This window comes from Cylas formicarius, unplaced genomic scaffold (assembly GCF_029955315.1).
Source record: "Cylas formicarius isolate icCylForm1 unplaced genomic scaffold, icCylForm1.1 PGA_scaffold_7__23_contigs__length_41026272, whole genome shotgun sequence".
NCBI classification, from domain to species: Eukaryota; Metazoa; Arthropoda; class Insecta; order Coleoptera; family Brentidae; genus Cylas; species Cylas formicarius.
In genome coordinates this window covers 37,434,662-37,461,783 of record NW_026844352.1, presented here as the reverse complement: position 1 = coordinate 37,461,783, position 27,122 = coordinate 37,434,662, and the positions used below count along the sequence as shown (strand labels likewise).

Below are 27,122 nucleotides of genomic sequence, written 5' to 3'. Positions count from 1 at the left end.
TAACCCGTATTTGTCAAATTAATTTTATAATAAATAATAATAGTAATTCCACTTTCATTTAAACCGGTATTATCAACATTGTCTAATAACTTACAATGTCACACGTTCTACCCCATCCGTAGTAAATTTCAGTAATTCAAGCAAACCGTAGTGTCGCACTTGTTACTTTGAAACTGTCAATCACTTCCAGCTGTTTTCGAAATTCTCTGGCAAACGGTGAAGATTTGCCAGCTGCAGTTTCAGACATAATATTCGTGCGTTATAGAATAAATCCCATCCCGAGGTTGGTTTCTTGTAAACCAATAGAACGCTGTGTCCCTATGTCGGGAGCATGCGCATTCGCACATTCAAAAATCGACGGGATAAAACTTAACGTTGGTTGAGTGTTCGGGCTTTTTGGAAATTTTGTCGCGGAAATAATACGTGATTGATTTTGAATCAACTGAAGAATCTGATACTATTTGTAGCAAGCAATACCTATTTCTAAACGGTTTTTAGTTAGTCAATACTAGTGGAATTATAATATTGAAAATTAACATCGCAAGATAACCTCGAAAAATTTACTTTTCTTGCAGGCAATTGGCACTAGTTCGGGGTCAGTTGTTAGCTGTGATCCCTACCGCTTTTGAGTGGGTCATTCATTCATGTCTGACGTTTCGCGCGGAAATAAATGACGACAAACGTGTGTAAAAAGCATAAATTTATTCGGCGCACATATTCAGAAACCGAAACGGGAAGTTCACAAATTTCGACATAACGAACAAATCGTCACACGGGGACGGTCCAAATCCAAAGTTTTCATCACGTATTAGTATTAGTTCTCCGCAAGTTTACACCGAAGCTGATGCTGCTCCTCTGTTCGCTGGTCGACGGTCGCGGTAGCAAAACTTGTCTTTGGGCGGCGTCAGCTGGCGAAGCCACCGAAATTATACCGGGTGGTGCCGGGGGTAATCCAGCTGCCGGCGATACGACGGCCACCCTCTGACCTAAGGGCAGTCCGGAAGGTCGTTTTTGCACATCGAACCCTAGGAAATCGCCCACGCTCGTCAACAACGTCTGGATAGTTCGCTTGTCTCTCGCAGCTTCGGCGAGAGAGTCCGCTTCGTAAAACTCGCTCTCGGATATCTCGTCGAAATTACTCTGGGCCAACGCTAACACGGATAGCACTAAAACACCGAAAACGTTGAGCGTTAACATTGTTGTGCATTATCGTTTCTTCCAGCGGGGCGAGACTGAAAGTGGCCCGCTCGGGGACCGTTTCAGCTTTTTGCTGACGGAAAAAGAAGTTTTTTTTTGTTTTGCAACATTTCAACGTTGATTGGACTCGCGACGAGCTGGTTCACGCGAGGCTGGTTTTCGGATCTGACTGAATTCATATATTTCATAAGATAAAGACCAGAGGAATGGAAAATTAGTTTAACCATTCTCGTTTTTCAATCTTTAAAAAAATCTCGTATCTTTATATTTGGTTTTGCAAAAAGGAGGTCAATCCGTCAACTATCCATTGTTATAGTACTATAGCTACTAAATATCATCTGCATATAATCTATTATCAGAGTAAACAGGTGAATTTACCATGAAAAAGTTGAGATGCGAGCACGTTCGCTCGTTTCCAATCTCGTTATCAATGAAACCTTACGACCTTCAACAATGAACATGACCTCCAACAGTTCAACAATTATCATATATCATATATCATAATATGGCAAGCCGATTAAATTTTCAGGAAAAAAAGAAACAAATGTAGAGCCATGCGTGGAAGATCTGTCTCTTTTATACGAAAATGTCATAGCATAATAAGACTTTCCTTAAATCACTTTCCATTTGGACGGTCTCTTTTCAATGTACAGGGGATCAAAGTTAACTTTTGATTAATATCTTAGTGAAATAAATATTGTATATTTTAAAAATTTCAGATCAGAATTTTTGAGAAAACAAAAGTTTTAGACAAACCATCAATATAACTACAAAAAAAACCTTTGAAATCATCCGAAAAAGTGCGCGGTCAAAGGGTAGCATTACTTCTAAAAGCTTTTAGTGTTTAGATAAGAATGTAAAATTTCAAAAAACATAATAAATATGCATTTGAAAATGTTAACATCGAAACTGTGTATTTTAAAAACAAAGCATGATGATTGTAAAGTGATTTTATGAGATCACCTGGTTTTTGGTATCTCCCTGTAGTATGATCTTGATATGAACACTTGAACTAGATAAATTAAATTCATATTTACTTAGAAACGAGAGAACCTAAAAATACTTACGGTTCTAGTGACTTTAAACAATAGAAGTAAAATACGGTTTAAAATTTTAATTACGTCTGTTCGAAAGGGGTTTAAAATTTAATTAAATGCGATCGATCAATTTTCACCCGTTAATAAAACTAAGGGTATTAAGCAATCCGGCTTGACTGTTTAAATCCGTGTTCCAAATGGCGTATTTTCAATTTTAAATTGAAACGCTTTAATATTGTTTAATAAGTTGTTTCTCAATTTGATCCTTTCATTGATGTGTAGAAACTTCAATGGGAGAATTCGAAATTACATATAGTTTTAATTTAAACAATTATTGCAGAGTGCACGGAATCAGCTCTACGGTCTACTTTTTACTTCTTTTATCAATTTGGGTTGCCGTATTCACTAAATGTATCCCTAAGTGTTCATTAATAAATCACATTTTCTAACTTGATCACGAGGAAAGAAAAGGGAGTGTTAACTGAAACCCTGATAATAGTTATAACTTTCAGAATAGAAAACAAGAACAAAAACAAAACATCTGCCCTATAATTTTATTAAATACAAGCACCGCCACCACACACAAAAAATAATAAGTAATAAATTAACTGCTTCATCTGACTTCAACTTCAACTCAATAATTAGTGGCAAATTAGCGCAAATCGACTCTGATGAACGCGTAAGTCGCTATTACGTCAAAAATTGTAAGAGAATATTGACAGTAACGCACCAATAAGCTTGCACCGATTCTAATTCCGTTAATATATAGCGTTGATTACACCAAATTCGGCAATTCGCTGGGTTCAATTTCGTAAAAATATTAGAAAAGCGACGCTGACTAATTTCAATGTTGCCAATGGGGTTAGTGTGACCTTTACAGTGTGACAAAATGTCGGATTTGCAATGTCGGCGCAAAATTTCAAATACATTGTATGCAACGCGCTAAGTGGGGAGTTGCAACGGGTGCAGAAGCGATAAAAAAAGGATACTAAAAAAACAAAAGATTTTCTCGTAGATCTTTTCTAAATCTTGAAGTAATTACAATAATACAGAGAATTTTAATTGTATAAATTTTTTTTTATTAATATATAACTTGCAAGAATAAATTTTAGTCTTTTTGTTTAGTAAATTATTTTATCCAATACTCCTCACTTGATCTAATTTTATTTGCTGTTTTTAATTTGTTGTAGCAGGAAAAAATAGTAATAATAGTTCTTTCTGGTACTTGTAGAATCTGCGATTTTAGTTATGCGTATCTGTACGTATTTTTTACAATTATATTAAATATAACCACTATGTCCCCGTGTCAAGTTGGTTTGTGTTGCTAACAGTTTGTCGCGTATATAATGGAACTTCCAAACGGAAGTGAAAATACGTAACATACGACCGTCGTTATTTTCTTTAACCTCCTCGGTATTGTTTAACAGTCTTTATTTATCCCTTCCGTAATCCTGTCTTGGCCTCGTGCCAGCGTCGCCTCGTCTACTTTAAAAACATTAAATTCACTTTCCGAAGACGAGAGTCCTGGCGTTGAAAATGTAAATTCTAACACTCCATCAGAAGGAGACGAAATTACACAGTATGTTTATTTATGGCCTCTCATTTCGTTGTTCTGGTGAGATAAAGGACTATTTAGAAGCATCTGGCTGGAAGTGGGCACATTGATTAAGCACGGGCCCACTGTTTCGCGGAGCAAAAATTCGAAATTAAAAGAGACGAAACCTGGATTAATCGAAACTACGTGCTACTGTAGTGAGGGTACCCTGTTGTTTGTCCTATGTCAATAAACTTTCGACTCTGAGTCTTTCTGTCTTTTTTTTATGTAATTATGTAGATGATATCATTTGAAGTTTTTAAAGTCTATTTCAGAAGAGTGTGGAGCAATGAAACCTCATATCAAAAGGACTAGGGTTTGGGCTGTTGTTATACATTCACCAACGAAGGCCAAGGTGAGCCAAAACCGTTCCGATGCGATACTCGTGAAAAAAAAAAGAAGTTTCAGCAAATAAACAGAAATTAAATTATAACAAATTGTAATATTCTTAATCATCTGAGGAACTGTCATCTATTGATGTTTTAATAAACCCCAATTAATCCCATCATGATATGGCGGCATAAGCAGCACACTTTTTTCTGCCATATCTTTCACGGCGTATTTATTTAATGTCATATTTTCCTCTTTATCATATTCTTCATTTTTAATATTTTTGATGTTTAATCGGTCGAAAATTTCTTGTTTCTCTAAAAGTGAAGTTGTAGTCTCCTCTCTGCGTTGTTAACAATGTACATAACCACTACTGAAGTACAGTTTTCTAGCTGTCAACGAAATAAACTATTATCCCGGTCAAGCTCACTAAAACTTAATCTAGACTTTGTGTTTCTTTTTTAAAACAAAATTGAACTTCATCAAAGTCTTTTACTGATCTGCAAGAACTGCTTTTATTGGTATTTGATTGAAAACAAGGATCAAAAATATTTTGATTGCACAAAGTTGACCTACGCCTACGGCCAGCAGCGAACTTGGGCAGAGTCTGAAAGAGCCTGTAGCACATGCATTTTCAATCGCTGTCAGAAAGATCATATTCTTCTTCATTTACAGTTTTTCTGCGCAGTTCGGTCGTAAATAACCCGGAAACCAAATTTACGCACTTCATCCTTTCCGTGGTGAGCGAGAAGCCGGAAAAAGACATAGAATCGGAAAACGCAATCGGATCCTTGCAGCTCTACGGGGATGCGATGACGAAGTTCAGCGACACTTGTCAAAACGCTGTCGTCGAAACAGACACTCAACCAAAATCCGAGATTCAGGTGAGTGCTAGTAACCCAAAGGTTGGTTTTGAAAAAACTATACACAAAGTTTGCGTTTCTTTGTTAATTGGTCGTCTTTAATAACTAATTTGTGTCAAAGCGGAATTTTGAACATGTAGAACTCGTCATTTGCTCTTGTGTAAACTCAATGCGAATAAATTTAATTTTTTCAACTTTCTATGACCAGAAAAACCAAAGGACGAACAACCATCTGAAGTGAAAAGCACCGTGCGTTCAATTTATCCTGATAACATTTTAACTGGCTGTAACTTTTTTGTTTTAGAGATATCAAGGTAAACAAAGAAACAAAATGTAGGGTTAGTAGCCAAGTTCTTTTCAAAGTCAGTAAAACAAAACACTATCAATTTTCTGACATATAAGCGTACTTTTTTTTAATGGAACACCCTGTATATTATATATGTGTTTAATAGAATATCTATAATTTCAAAGAGTGACCTGGTTGACATATTAGTAAACAACGTTGATGGTTGAATTATTGTCCAAGTCATTATTGTTAAAATCGTTTTTCGCGAATTTAGCTTGAAGTATACTTTCTGAATAATAAGAAGACTTGAACCAGAGCGCCGAGCTTCTTCAAAACAGATGTTTCCAAGGCTGGCAAAGTAATTTGCAGGAAACGGTAATGTATTAAATGCTAAAAAGGTATTCCATAATCATAATGTTTCAAATGAAGAAAACAAGGGAAACATATTAGGATTCTATGAAGCACATCCAGTTTCCTCTATTACTAGAGTATATGAAGAGACAGGTATTTCGCGGGGATCAATCCACTCAGTTTTGAAAGAATATAAATAATTAAATATCGTGAAACTCAAAAGCTAAGTGCAGAGCAATGTTAAAGGAGGATGCAGTTTTTCTTTGGATTTTTTAAATAAACATAATGAGAACAATATTTAAAAAAAAACATTTTATGGACTGATGAAAGTTCGTTCACTACAAGAAAAGGTTGTAATAGAGAAAATATGCGATATTGGTCTTTAAATAAGTATAGACAAATACACGACATAAAAACCCAGGGATACCAATCAATTAATGTATGGTGTGGTGTCATAGATGGGCATATTTTGGGTCCGATATTTATCAATCAAAAGTTAACTGGAGATCATTATTTGCAACTCTTAGAGCACCAAATAGAACAATATATAGAAGATTTACCCCTAAATAAATCGGCGCTGATTATATGGCAGCAAGACGGTGCCCCTCCTCGGAATGTTGTGCAAGTTAAATATTTTCTTAACATGGAATATCCCAGCGGTTTGATAGGAAACGGCGGAACTATGGATTGGTCAGCCAACAGCCCCGACTTAACTTTAATGGATTTTTTCTTTTGGGGACACATAAAAAATCATGTGCAGAGAACTCCTTGTAATAATGTCTAGGAACTTCGCAAAGAATTTCAGAGGCAATCAATCAGTTAAGAGACAATCCGGAAACGTTACTAAATGCCAGTCATCATTCAATAAGAATTGTGTTCAGGAAAATGGTGGTTAAAGAAATTTTTTCATTTAAAAAAATATGATGTGGGCGTATATGTTGGAAAATTGATAGTGTTTTGTTTTATACGTCACTCGGAAAAAAATTAACCCCAAATTTTGTTTGCGTTGATATCTCTAAAAACAAAAAAAAGTTACAGCCAATTAAAATATTATCAAGATAATGAACGCTAATCGTAAAACTTTCGCATAAAGACCTTCTCAAGCTATCACGGGACTCGCGACCAATAGGGGCTCGATTATTATCCACTTACCTATTAGGCACGTTGTTAGAAACATTAGCTCGAGATTTCACACTACCCACCACATAGTTTTAACAATAATGGCACTCAACACGATTCCTGTGTAGATTCTATGGCTCGCACCGCCGAAAGGCACAGGTTGTATCAAATTTCGCGCCACCGTGATCGAATCTGTGGACGTATGGTACAGCGAGGACGGCGATCTGACTAAGATCTTATGCGAGGAATCTCCAGACACGGAAGACACGCAGCCAAAAATATTAAAGCAGTGCTGTACTTGCGACGAAGCTAAATACGAGGTAAATAACAAAACACTTGCGCCGAAAAATACATTCGAAATGTTGCAGGTAACGTTCGAGGGTCTATGGTCGAGAAACACCCATCCAAAGGATTTTCCTTCGGACGGATGACTGACCCGATTTAGTGATATTATAGGAGCGTCTCACACGGTCAACTACTCGTTTTGGAGCTACGGGGACTTTGCCAGCGAAGGGTTGCAGCAACTCGCCGAATACGGAAATACTAGAATGTTGGAGAGTGAACTAAAAGCAAAGGTGAGCCATTAAATTTGTTTTCTCGTCAGAAACTGACTCGGTGAACATTCCTTGGAAGCTGGAGCTAGATTTTCTTTCTTCTTCTAATGTGTTTCATATTCAATACTGCCAATATTATTATATCAGGTCAATTGTACAAATGGAGCTCTCCGACAAACAAAATAGATGGCATGTTTTATTCTCTCACTTAAGTTGTGTAAAAAAACAATTTAGCTTCCAGCTTCTACATCTATTTAAACTTCTGGTTCTGTGCACACTTACTCGGCGTTGTGTGACGCATAGGATTTCATGCAAGATTAACATAGCGTTTTATGAGTTTAATATGTTGTTCAGTATGTTCGTCTCTTAAGCGCCTAGTTGACAAGTGAAAATATATGAAACTACATCGGGTCTCACTCTATTTGCAAAATTACTCTGTATTACTTTGTACTGGTACGCCCCGGTTTTTTTAAAAATTGTTTTAAATTGACAGCATAATCCCACTATAGTAGTTCATTAGATGATTCATTCCAATGGTCAATCGTTTTTCTGATTTTGTAGAGCGATCAAATACGAACCATCATCAAAGCCAGAGGTGTGAGTTATCCGAACATCACTGCGAAAACTTTCGCCGTGTTCCGAGTGGACAGTAGACACCATTTGATGTCCATAGTGTCCATGATCGACCCATCGCCCGATTGGATTGTCGGGGTGTCCGGTTTGGAGCTATGCCTGAGGAACTGCTCTTGGATAGAATCTAAAGTGCTCAACTTGTATCCCTGGGACGTCGGCACCGACGACGGCGTGACGTATTTGGTAAGCCAGCAGGAAAGATGAAATAGATGTCGGTTTGGTTGGGGAGAAAACGGAAACAGAAAATCAATTACGGTTTACCTGCATACAGAAACGATTTCGAATGGGGGGCGAAAGAAAATGGGAAAAACGTAACGATAGAACTGAGTTTGTATGTTGTTACGTGACGAAAATTATTTTTCTCTTGCGCAGGAAATAATGGGTTTTCGCCAAACCTAGCGTGAGTCGTATTTGAAAAACAACGCCTGGAAAAGAATACCATCCAATATTTTTGCAGCATTTATGTTTTATTATTAAGTAACGGATATTTATAATACACCTTCATTTTTATAACAGCTTTTGTAATGTTATAAAAAAAAACCATTGGTTTTCAAGTTTTTTAAGACGTTCGACTTCCGTAAAACCCTTATATATCTAAAAGCACCTAATCGACAACTCCAATAAAACCTCGACTCCCATGCACTTTAATTTCATATGTACCCAGTTGCCCAGTTGCATATGAATTCGACCAAGGCGATATATTAACACAATGTTGAATATCGGAAATAATTTTTACTTATTTAAAATAACTCTAACAAAAACAACTAAAATAATTTGATGCTATATACTATCAACCACTAATCAACATTATTTGCTATTATTTCAGTTACTACAATTTAATAAAATATATTTTAGGCATCGAAACCGAATATATGTATTAAGCGGGACATGGTAAAATAAAAAAAAATGATTGCCTCGTTTTAGCGTCTTAAGTCAGTTTGTTGCAAAAATGGTTCGCGGAAAGGTGCGAACGATATGCAAAATTCTATTGTTGCTGCCAAAATGGAGTTTCAGGGCACGATATTGCAAAAACTTAAACCATACCTTAAAGCACGGTGAGGAACATTACTACACTCTTCAAAAATGTTGGAAATATGCGGACAAAAAAGAGAACCGGCCGTCTTTCTAAGATCAAAGAAAGAAAAAAGCCTGCTCTTTGCTCAATTATCAAATAATATCGCAGAGCCGCATCAAACGAGATAGCTGTAAATGCATTTGCTAAACAAGTTTCAAAAGAAGTTGTAAGAGAAGTCGAACGATCACAAGAATATCACTTTGTTTGTGCGAACCTGGCTACGGCACCAATGGAACTCAGTTATTTGGAACGATTAATCTAAGTTTGACGTTTATGTGGGCGATTCCCAGAGTAGCGAATGCCAGGGGAAGAATATCGCCCAGACTGTCTCAAAAAAAAAGTTTTACATTTCCTGCATCTGTAATGGTGGTGTTGGACGTCTGTTTTTTATTGATTTCAACGTTTATGCTGCAAAATGCAAAGTTATTTTAGAAGAACAACACTATGCAAAAGAGTGTCGATGCCGTTTTAAAACAAAATTAATACGCGCCAAACTTTACGAAATATTTTTTTGTTCTTTTTTTATTATTTTTTTTTTATTATTTATTATGTTAATATATCTTCTTGGTTTTTGAATTGTTATAATAATTCATTAGGACATTTTCATAATAGCGTAAAAGTAGAAATCAATTGCTTTGCCAAAGACACGTATTAAAATATATTGTAAATAAATGATATAGAATAGGGTGTGGCGAAAATGAGGCGTTTTATTTGACATTTATAAACATTGTAGGTATGTTTTATGGTGCTAACGACATTGTAATACTTGCTGTCATAAAACTTCTTTATGATTTATAAAGGTAAGGACAATTAGTTACAAATAAGTAAGGAGCAAAAGTTTTATACGGTAAGAAAATTTTGAAACTTTACAAATGCTCCATTGAAGTGTTCGCGAACAATTAATATACGTTCTCGGTTTATAAAATAGGTCAAATGTCAATATGTGCTACTTAGTAGGTGACATCTTTCCATAAAAATAAGTTTTGAAGGTATTTAATGTAACTTATCTAGTCATCGAGAAGTTCAATACGTCAATCAAAGTCAATCTTCAATACGTTCTGACTGGAATACAATAACTAATCCAAAACCCTTTGACCTATCTATCTTCCAAGACATTAAATTTCAGGTTTTCGCGAGTTTTTTTTTAATTTTTATACTTCACATACTTATTATTACTAGGACATTGCCTTGTGCACACTGATGTCTGTCTTTCACAAGCCTTTTTATTGTAGTCACCAAACCAACCATCTCCGTTGCGCCAGCCTATAAAGAGACTAAAGACGGATTATCCAGACGACCCTAGATCTCCTTTCTACGATCCGACGGGTACGTCTATGAAACCATTCGCCAGATTAAGCCTGTCGCGTCAAAGGTTGTACGAGAAAGCGTGCGACGCGTCATCGAATGACGACGCTGAAGACGGCAACGCGAACTGCGAAACAACGGGTAAAATTGATAATCCTCCGGAATCCTCAGTCCTCAACCACACACTTTCGTTTTAGAGTGGTCCGAATGGTCTCCGTGTTCGGCGACGTGCGGAAGAGGGGTGAAGTACAAACAGAGAAGATACAAAAAGGAGGAGAGCAAATATATTTGTCATAAAAAACTAACGGAAAGAGCCAGCTGCGAAGCTGTTCAAAGATACTGTCCTCAGGTCCCTCAAAAGGAGGAGGACGATCCGCTGTGCGAATTAGGTTAGCCCGTATTTTTGTTAATGGCTGTCTAATATTGTGATGTGTAATATTTTCTGAGCTTTTTATTCTTTTTACTTTTGATGGGTAAAATGAATCCTGGAATGGCACTAACCTTAGAAGATACCGGTCACTAAGTTCCACGTTCACAGGTCCTTGGTCTCAGTGGTCGGGCTGTAGCGTGACTTGTGGTAAAGGAACCCAGACCAGGGATCGAAAGTTTAGAAACAGATACGCGGCCAAACACTGTCTAATCGGAAAAAAACGACCTCCAATTCTGCAACAAAATATGGAGTGTTGGACAGCACGCCAGTGTGATGACCCTCAGGATCGGGTTGACGTTGCAGACTGCCCCGAACGACCTTGGACAGACTGGTCACCATGTTCCGCGACCTGTGATAAAGGTTTCAAGGAAAGATACAAGTTGTCTTTTAGGTATACCGGCGAGCAAGCGGTATTCTGGCCCGTTAGTAAGCTAAAAGGTATAATCGATATTGCCCAAGTGGTTCCTCCTAAAAAAACCCCTGTTCGTTAGAATTGCATAGCGAAGAGGACTTTGATGAGAACGACGCGTGTACTAAGAAAATAAGGGAAACAGTGGAATGCTTCGAGAGGCCCTGCGAAAAGGAAAGTCGACCTTTAAGTGGTAAGTAGGTATATTAAGCAACATTAAGAATTCGTTTGTGTTTTTTATGATAATGTTTTAGTTTAAGTCCATTGAAAAGTTGTATTGTTAATAGAAATGAAAATAATAGGTCCGACACCACATCCACTTTTTCGTTTCAGCCGCCATCTGCAGCTTGCCGAGAGACTTTGGAGCGTGCAAAAGCAACATCGATCGGTGGTATTTCGACACGATGAAAGGTCGCTGCGAAATCTTCAGCTACAGCGGATGCGAGGGGAACCAAAACAACTTTAATACCCTCGAGCAATGCCAAACGTTATGCTCCAACTACCAGAGTACGTAAATACAACCCACTCTCTTTCGTAGACGTTGAAGCGATTTCTTGCAGGAGAGCTTATCGCTAACATCACCAAGCAAAGACAACTGGGCGTTTCGATTTCAGGAGTGATGTCTTACAATATGCACCAGAATGACGCAACTGCCGGTAAGAATTGCGGTAATAGATCTTGGTGCGGTGTAATTTAAAATTTCTTTTATTAAAGTAGGATTTGGTTTCAGTTACCACGCAGCCAGAGCATGAGCGCGTTTTCAGAGAACTCATGTTGGTCGAAAAAGTGGACTGCAAAATGTCAAAATGGGGCGACTGGACCAAATGCATACCGAGCGAGGGTAGTTGCGGACGCGGTCACCAAATGAGATATAGATACGTCAAGGTAAATATTGCAACCTACCTTTACGTGCTGGTTTTAGATAAATGAAGAATTATAATTAATTTTAATTGAAAATTGAAGCATTTATATTCTTTCCCATAGTTAAGACAACAAATTATAATTCAAACTGGTTTATATATTATATATTATTGTTGTTGCCTGTGTGTTCCTTTTTAAGATGAATTTCTAGGTCTATCCGATGAATGGCGGTCGACCCTGCTCCAAAAAGCTCATCAAAAAGAAGAGGTGCTTGACAAACTGCGACGACGAGTAGTTTCAACATGTAAAACGTCATCACGGAGATTCACATCACCACAATTTTTTCGACGTTTTTGAATAATCTTTTTGCTTTGTAATGATAAGTAATACATATCACAAAAATAAAACTTTGCTGGTATCTACAAATAGTCGTACAAAATGCTGAAATTCACTTTGAGGGAAAAGGAATTTTGTTTAGCGTTTCTCCTTCGAGGTTACTTTGTTATCGAAAACATATCCATTTTTTGATTCTACCTGTTATGCGGACAGCCAAAATTATCGAATTTAAGTAATGGACAATAAAAAACAAATTGTTAGCGTTTAGTAGAAGAGAATGTTTAGCGGAAGAAGTACCAATAGAATAATAAAGTTGTTATTAATTACACCTGTCTTTTTTGGTGCCCAAACCTTTTCAAAGAAATTTGAATTTCAAGGAAAGCAGGACGCGCACTGATGGAGCTCACTTTTCCCAAGAAAGGGACACCAACAGAAGTTAGACAAATTTTTCGAATTTTCCTGGTAAAATTGTTTGCATTTTTATAAGTTGGCCTTAAGAGTTCTTGAGGAAACGCAGCATCTCACTCCTGAGAAATTTGGATATTTTCTACGTGTTTCGGGGATGCAGGCTGTTTTACCCTTTTCTTAATACAATCTACATATGCTGATATGGTGTTCATAGTAGCCTAAATTATTATATTTAATTAAAATTAATAATACATAGATGGTAATAGTAAAGATTTTAAACAAGACAATAAAAAATGTAATTTTTCAAAAATTATGCGATCCTGCACTTACTATTAAACAGTTTATCCATGTCATGTTTGTGATTGACAAGTCTTATGTGAATTCTACGAGGGCCGTTCAAGAACTTATGAAAACAAGCAGTGAAGACACTATTATTTCAAACTATGTCTCAAGCATGAAATTAAAAAAATCCTCGATGTTTCATTCCTAACGTATTTGTGAGCAGATATATGTATCAATTATGCATATCGTTCGGTACAAACTCTGTATTTAACTTCGTTTAAGGATTAGATCTTAAATAAATAATCAAAAGCTCTTAAAGTACGTTATTGCCGATTATCATAAAACTATAGTTTATTTAATCATGCGCATAATAAATTATGAATGTAACATTTTTATAAAAAGTTAAATTCTCCTCGAATGTACATCAAAGTTCGACTAAGGATGGCATCGAATACTTCAAATACTTTTCAACCGGAACGCGATGGGCCGTTTTACAGAAGTATCACCCATTTTAAGGTCGCTTTTAATTGGCCACGAAGTGACGATCCGGTTATAAGGAGGCGCCATCAGATCTATGGCGCAACATTAAAAGTTATATCGCTTTTCAATTTTGTGGGAATTGTCATACACATGATCTTCAGCGTTAAAGGTACGGAAAAGAAAAGGAAAATCTATGATTTATATCAAACTTATTTTCACTATCCTGTCAAAAGTTTTGTCAAGTTGTACAGAATGTAGAAATTGCACCTAAGTAAATTTTTCTACTCCCTTTGCTAAAATATCCAAGTATACACCCATCGAGCATGTGGAAAGTGTCATTTTACGACCCCAGTTTCGTTACCTACGGCTGCGAATCACTTCGGACATTTTCGTTTTATTACCCACGGATTTGGAAGCAATGTTTTCGGAGATAAATCCCACGGTTTGTTACGAGCAGCTTCGTTAATTTCGGGTCCTTTAATCATGTCCTTTTGTCCTTTTGTCAGATCTGATGGTCACGTCACACGCCACTCTGTATATGCTATTCTAGCTGTTTTGCAAAAATGTACCAAAAAATGAATGGTCCTATGCAAAACTACTTCATAATAGACTTCCTATTAAATCGTTAATTATAATATCATTGACATTATCATGTAGGCTGTAGCTGAAATTTAAGTAACTATTCACTCTTAGGCTATTATCTTCATTCGGGTTTAAAGGCCGTCGTCGACTTCCTAACGTTTCGCTAGCACGAGTGGCGAGCTTCTTCAGAGGTCCTTCCATCTCCGATGTTGAGTCTACGTCCAACATCGGAGATGGAAGGACCTCTGAAGAAGCTCGCCACTCGTGCTAGCGAAACGTTAGGAAGTAATTCCAATCGACGACGGCCTTTAAACCCGAATGAAGATAATAGCTTATCAACGGGCCGCGAAAGCCTTAACTAATTTATTCACTCTTATTTTAGCTTCTTTTTTTGCAGCATAAGGAAATATAACAATTTTTATGTGTGTGTTTTCTTGTTTCTTAATTGCCAATTATTCTTATTAGTAAGTACATATTTTTATTGTTTCTCTAAACTTTGATTGCCAATAAAATACTCTGTAGATAAGAAAACAATTGTAGAGATTGAAGATAAGAGGCATTTTTCGTATTTCAGAACATCATTACGAACTTTTGATAGAGGGTTTGGCTTTGGGTAGTGGCTACTTGGGAGCCATGATATCCATGACGCTTTTTGTATCTACAGAACGGACGTGGTCAAACTTTTTAAGGTGAAATTTTTGGTTAACGAGTTATGTTGACTTTAAAATCTCGTCTGATGCTCCAATTTCTAGGAGACTTTTGGACTTCAAAAAGTTTGGCGTCCCGCCCACGTTGAACAAAATAGTTAAACGCTTCAATTTCCTTTCGAACGTTACTTACATTTACTCATATTGTGGAACAAGTCTTTATTGTTTCATTGAAATCACAGACACCGCCGAATGCGAAAGGGTTAATCGAGAAGAAGGGCGGACTGAAATTTGCGGTAAGATATTTTTCAGTTTTTTTTAAATACAATTTCCTTCACTAAGATAAGTAAGTATTGCCTTTACTATATTGATGAATATAAATTGATTGAGCCATAAAAATACTTTGAATAAAAAAAGGGCACAATAATTTCTCGAATAGTCCTAAGAATAGAGGAAATGTTATATAAAATTAAAAAGATAACAAATCAATTACACTATTTCCTCAACATTAGGAACAGTGGCGCCTATTTATTGGCCCTACGGACTCACATCCACCCAAAAAATAATAATCAATGTGATACAAGTCGTCGCGATAATGATGTACAGTCCACAATGCGGTATTTTCATATGTTTCCCGTCCGAGGCTATAGAAATATTGAACACCAGGGTGAAGCACGCTTCGCAACTCTTCTTGGAATTGTTCGACAATCCCGATGAGGACTTAGAACACTTGAAAAAACGGATGACTTTCTATATCGAATATCACATAGAATTGTTGAGGTGAGTTGCCAATTTACTCGTAAAGCGTATCCAAAACAGATTACAAAGATAAATAATATAATCATAACAACATCAGGGCTGGTTCAATCAAATAATGAAACCTTACAACCTTACACTTACACAATTAGGTTAAACTAACTAGTTAAAAATAAGAATTAATTCATAATATACGTAAAACTTGTTAATAAGTATCTTCAGAGAAGTTTAACATTTTTCCGTGAAGTGTTGATAATTATTCAGAATTTCTTGATATTTCCAGGCTGGTACCTCGGTTTACAAATCAATCAAGCTCTGCCTGTATACATATTTTGAACAGCAAATCACACATCTCTCACTTGTGAATACAATATTGGAGGGCGTCATTAATTCGTTGACCTAAACAGTTGAAAACAATATCGAGATTTTTATTTTCAGCTACCAACCCCTTCTTATCCTGCCAATCTCATAGTCTTCAATTTTTCTTCTCTTTCCTGATGCATAATCCACGATTATTACCATTTCCCCTATTTTTCAGTTCTTTATTTCATTCATTCTAGATACTCTTGGAAATTACCGAGTTTAGATATACTATCGTTTATTCTTTTCTCTTGTCGACTTTCTTTGGGAAATAATACCACCGGGTTTTAGTCTAGCTGAAGAGTTTAACAACGCGTTCAGTTCACTTCGGCCTTGCTCAGCTGGCGGAGCGCTGGTGATCGCCTTTATTTTGACTCAGCTGTTGAACACTTATAATTTGGGAGCGATCACCCACGTAGCCGGCTGGATAATCGGAATATTCCTGTTATGTCGAGCCGGCCAAATTCTTCAAGACTCGGTAAGAGATAGTAATTACATTACATCAACGTCTCCAAAGTACTGGCGAGTTAAACTAAATACATCCCAAGAACTGACATTAGGTTATATAAAACAATACTCACCTAAAAGGAAAAGCAAAAAAGGATTCACGAGCCCTATGTTACATCGCTAGCTGGGTTGATCAACCCCAGAAAATAAACCTAAATCTTTGAGAGTTTACTTTTTATAAGGTATTCACAGTATTCGTTCCAACGACACGATGACGCACGATCCGCCAATTCCAATTCCAATGATAAATAATAAAATCCGAACCTAAAATGCTGACGATACAGACAGTTTTCACTTTCAACCAAAAAGGTTTCGTAATACATTTAACCAAACCTTGGCTTTTTTAGTTAGGCGCTATTGGCGAAGCGGCGTATTTTTCGAAATGGTACGAACTGAATAACGCTTCAATCAAAAGAACTATCCAGTTGCTCATATTGAGAGGACAGAAACCCACTTATCTGGAGGCCATGCCGGTTGGCAATCACGACTTTGACTTTTTTGCCCGCGTAAGTACCCGAAAGAGCGGTCCGCTATTTAAAATATATAGTATGTATTAGGTTATAGTCTATTTCAGCAAGGTGTAGAGTGCTAGTTCCCAAAGTGCTCCATGTAAATCACATGGGGAGTGACAAAAAAATATTTTCACTTGCGTTCATAAAATTAGTTTGGTGTGCGAACTTATCTTCAAATTCATAACTAACCGGTCAACAATTTGGAGTCTGCTGTATGGGTGTTAAATGATAGCATCTCATCAAAACAGTGTTAATACATCCGAATTAATCTCTTCATGGTAATTTCACTTGAAAGGCTAGCGAACCTTAATTTAAAAATCACTTTTCATTTCGAATATGGACGATTATTGGTGTCTTCCACTTTACTGAAATCAAAATCAATCAATTTCATTGTTTTCCAGTAAAAGTACTTACGGTTATGCTGTTATCAGGCAAAATCCAAATTTCTTTAACTGATTCTTAAAAGTTTTCTACTTATCAGTGACCTTTTTATTAGCATCGAGTTCACAACGAAACTGGATGAAATTTCCAACACTGCAGTTTCCTGAAATAGCCTATAGCTTCAAAATTTCTCGTGATAAAGAAAATAATGAGTTTTGCGGTAAATTACACTCCCAACTGACAATGGGCAAATTTGGATTTCAAATATAATAATAATTCTTCACTCTTGCAGCTCTCGAAGACCTCGTACACATACCTCACGGTTATGAACCAAGCATAAGCGGCAGACTAGTGCGGATTAAAGAATATTATTTTATTTAAGGTTGTATCGCACGTTACTTATAATACGAATAAAAATACACTGTGCAGAAAAAAAAAGTATTTATTTAATATACCTGTCGTTGTTTACACGTGTTGTTACACGTGTTAAGGAAGTAAAATTGTCAATTAACTTTCTCTTCTTCGTATCGATGTTCATTATGATGGAAAATCATTGTCCGCAATGGTTTTGAACATTTTGTTTTGTTATTAGATCGATATATATCCTAACTGAAATCTTGTGTAAGTTGTAGAAGTAGCCGTATCCTTCGTGTTATCTCTTGCTTGTGAAAACTGACAGAATTGAAAAAATTTCTATATTGTATCCAAAAATTGCAATTGTTCTCCGATTGAACCAAAAGCATAATGAATAAACTTTGGCGCAGAAAATTTGCGACCGCACAGCGTCGTCATTTATTTCATAGTTAACCAAGTCGTTGTTTACTCCAAAATGTGGATGTAATTGACCAGTTATCGCGATTCTTCACGCATGGATTAACACAAATAGATTAAAGCGGACGTTGCAAAAAGGTTTTGTCGCATTCGTCTTCTGAAACATGTTGGACGCCGAAGTTCTTTAGAGTGCTATCGGGTATTTTCAGAATATCGACGCACCGGCAGAAACAATTTGCGACGCCGGTTGGTTGCACGCGCGCGGACTCTGAGCGACCAGATTTTGATATTGTGCGTAGTTTTGTGATATTATTTTAATTAGTATCATTTTTCGTTTACGTCTGTTAGGTGAGTGGGTTGTTCGCGTGATTTAATCGCGCCTTCACTGGTGTATAAAGGAAGCATCAAGGTAAACTTCAATCTCGAGAAGAAACTCTAAATACTACAGTAAAGGAAACAGTTTTTAAATTTTGGTTTGGGCCTGCTTGGCAAGCAAGTTTCTTATTTTATTTTTATACGAGTGAAAATCAGAGTTCACTACAAGTTTTTTTTTAATATACATTTAAGTGATGGTAATTGGCAACTGTAGACCCCATTTTTGATCTAAATATTTCTGACACAAAATAAACACCTAAATTCCTGATGAACTACGAAAAACAATGCAGGCACCTGAGATACAGAAGAAATCTTTTTTATCCAGGAAGCGATGACATCACTGTACCCTTTACTATAATTTTTTTCACGAGAACAATCCAGAAAGTTAAAATGAGTGCACCAAATTTTTATGGCATATTCTAGGTCGAAATAACCCCTTATTTTCCTACATAAACATAGCGCGTTGGCAAAAAGTACCGGAACGCTTAAATATCTCCAAAACTGCCAAAGCTGGAGTTGTCAGATTTACCAACTTTGCCCTATTTATTTGCTGCATGTCTAGTAACCCTTCATTGATACACTTCTAAAGTTTCCTATGTTCAGAAAGCTCCACACTTCTGCGATGTTATTTTTTTTAACAGTGGTAAATCTGACAACACTGCGGTTAGTGTTTTTTAATTCTGCATGTTTAAAAAATTCCAGGTAATGAATTTTAACATTTCCTTTTTTACAGTTTTGGAGATATTTAAGCATTCCTGTACTTTTTATTAAAAAGCGGTGTTGCCATAACCGCAGTAATTAATACAACCAAATTTTGATATTATGAGACCTTACTAAATTAAATTGGTGTCGAGCCGCGGTATCACATTAACTATCAATAGATCAGTGACAATGGAATTTGCCGTCAAAAATGGAATAATGAATTCCAGCATTCCATTAGAAACTGATAAAAAAGTCTTAAAAAAAATGGATTATTTATTGATCAAAAAGTCATATAGGTTACTCGTCTTGGCTATCTGGCAGGAAAATTGTTTTCTAGTAAAACATATCAGCCTCTATAGACATTTTGAAATTAATATATTTTATAAAATTATACTTATACAATTTTATACTTATACAATCTACTATCTCTTACGGGGCAATGTATTGGGATTCTGCAAAAATATTTATTCTATGAAAAAGCCATAATATCAATGGCCGGCCTAAGCAGCTCAGACTCTTACAATATATTGACCTTCCTTGAGTTTATATCTATTCTTTGATAATGTTCACAAAAATATCATTAAGAATGAATATATGTAATACCGGTAGGTAGCTAAGTATTAACCGGTAGTTTTCAAGATTACTCGTTGGACATCAAGATCCAAACGGAAAACCTTGAAAAAAACTATAATTCAGTGGATGAATTTCCTAAGGATGAAAATATAGAATAAAGAATAAAATTGGGTTTAATCTTCAAAATATATATTTCTTAATTTGTTTTTTAATTATTTTATCATTATTTTTTATGTCTGTCCTATATAACATTTTTTGTGTTAAGTTTAGAAAGGTAGTGAATTTTATCGCACTAACTAAGTTTAAGTGCGGACACGTACGAGTGACATAGACGCGCGGCCTCTGAAGATGCCAAGTGATATTGTGGCGAAACGTCAGGCGAATGATCCTACTCCAGGGTCAAACAACGAACGGATGAACACCCGGATTACCACCAATACACATAGTTCCATCCGTGAAGGACTAAAACAAAACACACACACACACACATATATATATATATATATATATATATATATATATATATATATATATATATATATATATATATATATATATATATATATATATATATATATATATATATATATATATATATATATATATATATATATATATATATATATATATATATATATATATATATATATATATATATATATATATATATTTAAATGTAGCAGTGATGTCCGATTCGCCATCGCATCAAAATTGTTTTTTTTTTACTTTAAAACGGTGCATCGTTCGGAAAAAAGTCAAGAGATGTTCCAAATTGAATGGGGATTTCAAAAATAATTCTTATTTTACGAAAAAGCACTGACGCACAAATTTTTCTCTTAAAAAATATTCAATTTAAATCTAGTACGTCATTATTAAATTTAAAAATATATATTTCACATCAAAAATTTTCTTTTTCTGCTTGAAAGCAGTGTACTAAATGTCAATTAAAAATCCAGAGTAGGAAAAGGAAGCATATAGGAAACTAGGGCGACGTAGAATAAGCCATAAAAAATTTGGTGCCTTAATCTTCACCCTGTATAACTATCAAGATTTTAATTTCATATGATCTTGGCGAAACGTCTGCAGGATTCCAATCGAAAGCAGGATTCCAGTCGGGGTTCAATGTGGTGTTTAGAGAACGAAATTCTTTCCTAGGACAACCTGATTGGAATTATTCCCATTCTCAATATGTTGCAATCATCTTCTGGGCCGGAAAGTATTTCAGGGTCAATACATGACTCCGAAACCCAATTGGAACCAGACCAAACGTTTGGATTGCTAACCAAAATGCAAAATCCATTAATTTTCTTGAACGCCGCGCTTACAAAATCTGTTAAACTTGACCTCCTATTTATAAAGTCGACATAAAGTTTCCGAAAATAACGGTTTCAAATATTGTTTTTACGACGGACCTTGAATTTGGTTTTGGACCACCCGATTTCGAAATCCAATCTCCAAAATCCGTTTCGATTTCAGGATGATTCCTTATACTTGGATCGCCGTTTTCGTGATATTTACGGCAACGCTGTCAGTAAACGCTTATAGGTGCGATACGGACCCGACAGATTTAATCCAAAGAGACCACAAGTTGACCGGAGGAAAATACTTACTGAAGATCGATGGGAATCCCGCGGAATACGTACCGAACGAACGATATCAGAGTAAGTCACGCGAAACAATCCAACACGTCGATACTAATACGATTTTGTTGTAGTCACCATAGCGCTAGACACATTCGCGTTTTCCAACATCACCAACAAGTTTAGAAAATTTATAATCGCGCTGGAATCACTGGCCAAGCCCGACGACGAAGACGTCTCCTATCAGACAGGACGGTTCGAACTTGGAGAGGATATGCTCTCGAAATTTAGCGAGACTTGCAAGGATACCGTTACGGAAGTGAACTTGCAACCAAAAAGAAAGGTAGAGACATTCAAAATTGTTCCCATTTTAAGTGTTACTCTTTGTCCAACTAATATTTCTTGCAACTTAAGATTTATTATAAGGTAACGGAGATTTATAAAGAGCTGATAACAAACTGTAACACTGTTTATAGTTTTATAAAAAGCCATTGATGTTACAAGTTTTGTGAGACCAACCAAAATACTTTAATTTTGAGGTATTTTTAAAAGATTTTATAGGGTTCTTAAAAACCTTAAAAATAAATAACACCTAATAAGTATTCTATAACTGCTAAAATCTTCACTCCCATGAGCTTGGACCGACCGTTAAAAACGGAAGTATTTTTTCAACTTCTTTCGTTGTTAAAGATATTTATAAAAAAAAATATGAAAAGTGAGTTATGATTGCAAAATTGATTTTTGGACAGGAATACCTTTTTGATAGCTTAGAATTTATTCTAAGTAATTGTTTAAGTAGTTAAATTGCAAAAAAAGTCATAACTCATAAAACTTTCAGATTTTTACCAAAATCACGTTTTAAACGGCTCAAAACGAGGACGCTTCAGTTATAGAAGGGCAAAAATGTGAATTTATTTAATACATTTTTGGTCAAAATTGACCTGTCGTAATAGTCGTAATAGTTATCGACAGAAAAATCGTGTTCTAGGTGGGTCACCCTGAATATTTCTGAACCATTGAAAATACCGCAACACCGCATTCTCAAAAATATAGCACACTTCATGTTTTGCTAGACTTCTATTTGCAATATAGTTTTGGTTAGTCTTTTTTTTCAGGAAGGCTATTTTTTGTTTAGTTTTTTTAGAGTCATTCGTTTTTATTTCTATTAATAACTATGAAACTGTTAAGCTAAAAAATATTGCTTTGGAAACTTTGTGGTAGAAACATATCAAACTTTTTTTTTCACGAAGACCAATCAGAAAAATTAAAATTATCTTCTCGAAAAGTGTAGTATTGAGAATATACAGTGTCACCACTAAAGTCCGCATCATATGGGAGAATTTTGTATTAATTAGTTTTAGCAAACAAATAAGGGCAAATGTTTAAAAGTTTTAAAATAAAAAAAAATATTTTTTATTAATTTGGATGCGCAAACTCTCCTCAGGATCAAATTTTGCTAAAACTGATTATGTTATCAATAAGACGTACTTGGATTCTTGTCGACTTGTAGGTGAGCTTATATTGGAAAGCGCCTCCACCAAAAAGTGGCTGCGTATCGATAAAAGCGACGGTTATCGAATCTAGGGAACGCTGGTTCGCGGAAGACGACTCTGCCGCGGACGGATTCCTCACGAAGACCCTCTGCGAAGACCTGAGCGACAATGAGGATACGTTTCCGGAAGTATTAAGTTTTTGCAGTGCCTGCGATGAGGCCAAATACGAGTTGGCGTTCCAGGGCAACTGGATTCGAAATACTCATCCCAAAGGTACGCTGTTAGTATGGCAATGGCATCCGTTATCAATAGAATTCCAGGATTCCCTGGAGATACGTGGGCGACGAAGTTTAGCGATTTAATTGGAGCTTCCCATAAAATGGACCACCAGTTCTGGAACGATTACCAAGCACCCAGCGATGGACTTAAAGAACTGGCTATAACTGAAAACACAAAGAAACTGGAACTGGAGCTAATGAGTGGGTATTCAATTATTAACTATCCAACGTTTGATACAGTGGCAATTTGTTGAAGGTAATATAGAAAACATACGAACAATTATAAAAGCCAGGGGACTGGAACACCCCAACATGCGTGGTTCGACATACGCCATTTTCAGGGTAGACAATGAGAATCACTTGGTGACTGTGGTTTCGAAAATGATCCCATCCCCAGACTGGGTAGTAGGTGCGTTTTGCAAGGGTTTGTTGTGATTACTTGTAATTTATCCACTGTAAAAGGTGAAGAGGAAACGTTGTTGAATAGAACCTAACCTAACATCAGAGAGAGTGTTAATTTAAAATCAGTGTATTTATTATTAATAAAGTTATTTTAGTTTAATACATCCGTGTGTTCGTAAATTCACAATAGGGTTGAGTTTCGCAAATGTAATGAAATGCTTTCCAGGTGTTTCCAATTTCGAGCTTTGCCAACCGGACGGGACATGGAAAAAATCAAGAACAGTTAATTTGTACCCTCGTGACGTTGGAACGGACGAAGGCGTTGAATACACTGAGAAAAAACCTTCTTCCGATCCAGAGATGGTCGTAAACCCGATAAGTTCATCGTTTCCAGATGATCCCAGATCACCGTTTTACGATGAATCGGGTGAAAAAATGCAACCTATAGCGAAGCTCCATTTCAAGTTGCAGAAAGTGTTCAGAAAGGAATGTGATCCGGAAAGGTATAATATGTTATTCTAACCAGTATCGGAATCTTCATAAATGGTGTCTCTATAATAGAATACAACCGGAAGAAGCAACTGAATCGAAAGACGTGTCCAATGAACATCCACTATTCTACAGACCCGCCACTTCCGGAACCTGTCAAATAGTAGGATGGAGTAATTGGTCAACCTGTAGTGCAACCTGTGGGAGAGGTCACATGACCAGAAGTATAAGGTTTAGGAATGAACCTGGGCCAAATGACTGCCCCCATATAGTTAAGGAAGAGACTGTTGAATGCGGAAGTAGCTGCCCCAACAGAGAAGATGAGGTGGGAGATTCACTTTTTTTTTTTTTGCTTAACGGAAATTACTTTTTGTTTCATATTTACAGCCCTTTTGCCCCAACGTAATATGGGGAGCTTGGTCTCCATGTAGTAAATCTTGCGGAACTGGTACTAAGACCCGGTTGAGGGTACCCAGTCAAGAAGAAGAAGATGAAGACAGATCTAGTAACAGACCATGTCCAAGCAAAGAAACAGTAGAATGTAATGAAGGAGAATGCAAAAATGAAATTTAGAATAATAAAATATTTTTATTAGGGATAACTAAGTCTTACATGTAAATTAACAAAATGCAATCGTGGAGAGATTCCTGGCTGTGATAGTCAATTGAAAATAAAACTATTAGAAATTCAATATTTTGTTTTCTTCTTTTGGTACAACTTATAATACAGACTGTATTTGGTGATTAAAAAAAATATTGCCACAGTTACTGATGTACCAAGGTATAGTCACAATTTAGCATCTTTTTTACCAGTATCCTCATTCCCAATCTCCTCTTTTGCTGGCAATACTTGTAATTTTATAGTGGAGCCAGACTGCTTCTTTTGTATTAAGTCACTGACAGATTTTAGACTGTGTTCAATATCTGAACATACTTGTTCCTGCAAACAATGTATATGTATGTAATATAAAATGGACAGATGGGTGTAACAAATCGCAACTTACAGCTTTTCTCATACTTCCTCCATCTCCATTAATGACAAGTCTAACTTCATATTTTTTAGCTAGCCATTTGGCAATTTTTGTGATGTGAACTTCTAGATCATGCTTGGAAATATTTTGACTGATATTCAAAAGTTTTTCACCTTTAGTGCCTTGTTGCTTGTTTGACTTCTTTTTCTCCCTTTGTTTAAGTTCTTCTTCGTAAACCTCTGTTCCGGACATTAGTTTATATACAGTTCGATTGGACTTAGTATCCACATCTAAAATTTTAACAAGTTTCAAGTCTCTTCGCCTCGCAATTTTTTGCGCTTCTTCCAAAGTGACCACGTCGATTGCGTCTCCATGTAAAAGCGTTATTTTTGGTATTATAGTGGTTTTTCTCTTTTTAACCTCGCCCGTCTCTGGATCTTTTTCCAACAGTATATTGCTGCTAGGTTTGTTTGAATAAAACTCTTGCTGCTGAAAATTGATTATGAAAGACGCAGATTTCTGGAACGGGTCTATATTATTTTTAAAATTTTGAAATTTTAATGTTTTGAATAAAAAACGCAACATGATTTCGACAAAAAATAAAGTTCATGTTCAGAAATAGGTTATAATAGCCACAGAATATATCGAAACCACAGATTATTACCCCTTGGCATTTTTATCTGCCTCGTAAATTTAACCAAAAAACTGTACATTAAAAAGAATTAGAAAAAAAATAGTGAAAGATAATAAACAACCATCTACTAAGTGTTATTTATTTTAACTTAGTACCTACAACCAACGAACACTATCTAATTTCAAAACGAAATCTGTCCGTGTTGAGTCAAGTCCGCACTAGATGACGCCACAAGGTACTTTAATAAATATCGGCATTAAAAACTCGATTTTGTTTAATTACTATATTGAACAAGTTAAAGGTAATATGATAATTTTCTAACCATCCCTATTAAGGATATTACACCACACAAAAAACACAAATTATCAATAATAATTTATAATTTCCAATTATTCCATAATCCGATTTAATTAATTAATCAATTACGACCAACTGTGTCGGGAGAACATTCCTACATTAATAAATTACACGCACTGAATAAATGAAATCGGTCGCGAGGAGCCGGTTTACCATTTTTTCAAATATCATGAGCAGAGTTCCTTTTATACGGGCGTTCTATGTCGTTCTGCTCTCACCATGCTAACAGATATAGATTAATTGCCGATTGCATGTGACATTAGGCTTCGGTGGAATACCGATGATATCTAGACTTTAGCGAAATATAATTTATTAATTAATTTAAACTCGTTTATTATTAAAAGCAAAAGTATAATTAGAAGAGAGAAATCACAGTCCCTTTTTTTAAAAAAAGTAGCGAGAATCATTTTGTGAGTACTGATGATGATCACTTAAGTGGTCGTACTATATGTATGTACTAGGATAAGAATTTTCATTATTATATTTTATCAGAGATGGGACATTTCCAATCTTACAAAAAATTCGACGCAAACAAAACAAAGTCACTTGTTACTCTTTGAAATTTGGAAGGAAGGTAGGGAAATATACAATATCTTAAATAAATAGATAAAAAAGATAAATAATAAATTGCAATGAATTGACAAAAACCAAAAATGTTATTTCCTGTGAAAAGTATATCGCCTGCATTTTTTTTGTAGCAATAACAACTTAAACAACTTTGAAAAAATTCGATTAGAAGCAACTTGTTCATTCTGGAACGACCCTGACTGGTCGCTGTTAATGAACAAGAACTTCAACTCCGCTAGGTAGGTAGGTACCTTAATTGGATAAAAATAAGTCGCCATATCAATATTCCAATCGGAAAAAGTATATAAATTGCAAGATACCGGTTAGTTTTCAACTAATATTCATAAAGAGCGGGCAGACGCAATCTCATCAATAAAATCGCCATATTTAATCGAAAATCACGTGACCACCGGCAGCACACAGTTGGAACATTTCATTCATTTTTCACCTAGTGAAGATCCTACCCGCATACGGTTTCGGATGTCCCCCTCCTCCCTTCTCTTCACCGAAAAAAAGTGAGTATAGAAAAGTTGTGTAAACAAGAAAAATTCTTCTCACATGCCGAGTGTAAACATGGCCGCCTCTCGAGACGAACATCAAAAGAAATAGCTTGCGCCTTATTTACTGTTAGCCGGT

The 27,122-nt window shown here is 35.9% G+C and overlaps 5 protein-coding genes across 8 annotated transcripts in view; 3 read left to right on the top strand and 2 right to left on the bottom strand.

The window, feature by feature from the left end:
* LOC132704716 (spondin-1) overlaps positions 1-12,687 on the top strand; it is a 29,395-nt gene extending 16,708 nt beyond the window's left edge. The window contains 12 exon segments of the mRNA XM_060674902.1: positions 4,834-5,042; positions 6,906-7,097; positions 7,146-7,352; positions 7,893-8,147; positions 10,272-10,485; positions 10,542-10,733; positions 10,883-11,212; positions 11,266-11,376; positions 11,517-11,690; positions 11,744-11,839; positions 11,914-12,068; positions 12,256-12,687. Of these exon segments, the coding sequence (XP_060530885.1) occupies positions 4,834-5,042; positions 6,906-7,097; positions 7,146-7,352; positions 7,893-8,147; positions 10,272-10,485; positions 10,542-10,733; positions 10,883-11,212; positions 11,266-11,376; positions 11,517-11,690; positions 11,744-11,839; positions 11,914-12,068; positions 12,256-12,339 (2,219 nt within the window). The 3' untranslated portion in view covers positions 12,340-12,687.
* Positions 706-17,579, bottom strand: LOC132704720 (uncharacterized). Of its 3 annotated transcripts, XM_060674908.1 has the most exons (3): positions 17,329-17,579; positions 17,104-17,279; positions 706-1,166 (listed from the first exon to the last, which is right to left on the bottom strand). In XM_060674908.1, the coding sequence occupies exons 2-3, from the start codon at positions 17,147-17,149 to the stop codon at positions 802-804; spliced, it is 411 nt and encodes a 136-aa protein (XP_060530891.1). In that variant the 5' UTR covers positions 17,150-17,279; positions 17,329-17,579; the 3' UTR covers positions 706-801. The 3 variants fall into 3 exon arrangements, 2 of the variants coding, with proteins under 2 accessions (XP_060530891.1, XP_060530890.1); XM_060674907.1 differs by having other exon boundaries at positions 17,104-17,579; XR_009619308.1 differs by lacking the exon at positions 706-1,166 and adding an exon at positions 16,805-16,932 and having other exon boundaries at positions 17,104-17,579.
* Positions 13,502-17,733, top strand: LOC132704718 (uncharacterized). The gene is made up of 7 exons (XM_060674905.1): positions 13,502-13,719; positions 14,707-14,821; positions 14,885-15,075; positions 15,292-15,559; positions 16,187-16,373; positions 16,750-16,908; positions 17,588-17,733. Exons 1-7 carry the CDS (start codon positions 13,512-13,514, stop codon positions 17,633-17,635), a joined length of 1,176 nt encoding a protein of 391 aa, XP_060530888.1. The 5' UTR covers positions 13,502-13,511; the 3' UTR covers positions 17,636-17,733.
* A 118-nt stretch (positions 17,734-17,851) lies between these two features.
* LOC132704717 (spondin-1-like) lies at positions 17,852-24,531 on the top strand. Of its 2 annotated transcripts, none has more exons than XM_060674904.1 (9): positions 17,852-18,414; positions 21,193-21,377; positions 21,431-21,639; positions 22,807-23,062; positions 23,110-23,268; positions 23,324-23,476; positions 23,696-23,972; positions 24,031-24,283; positions 24,346-24,531. In XM_060674904.1, exons 2-9 carry the CDS (start codon positions 21,194-21,196, stop codon positions 24,529-24,531), a joined length of 1,677 nt encoding a protein of 558 aa, XP_060530887.1. In that variant the 5' UTR covers positions 17,852-18,414; position 21,193. The 2 variants fall into 2 exon arrangements, with proteins under 2 accessions (XP_060530887.1, XP_060530886.1); XM_060674903.1 differs by having other exon boundaries at positions 17,852-18,475.
* Positions 24,532-24,738: 207 nt separating this feature from the next.
* On the bottom strand, positions 24,739-25,590 carry LOC132704719 (translation initiation factor IF-3, mitochondrial). The gene is made up of 2 exons (XM_060674906.1): positions 24,962-25,590; positions 24,739-24,897 (listed from the first exon to the last, which is right to left on the bottom strand). The coding sequence occupies exons 1-2, from the start codon at positions 25,511-25,513 to the stop codon at positions 24,745-24,747; spliced, it is 705 nt and encodes a 234-aa protein (XP_060530889.1). The 5' UTR covers positions 25,514-25,590; the 3' UTR covers positions 24,739-24,744.
* Positions 25,591-27,122: the final 1,532 nt, after the last annotated feature.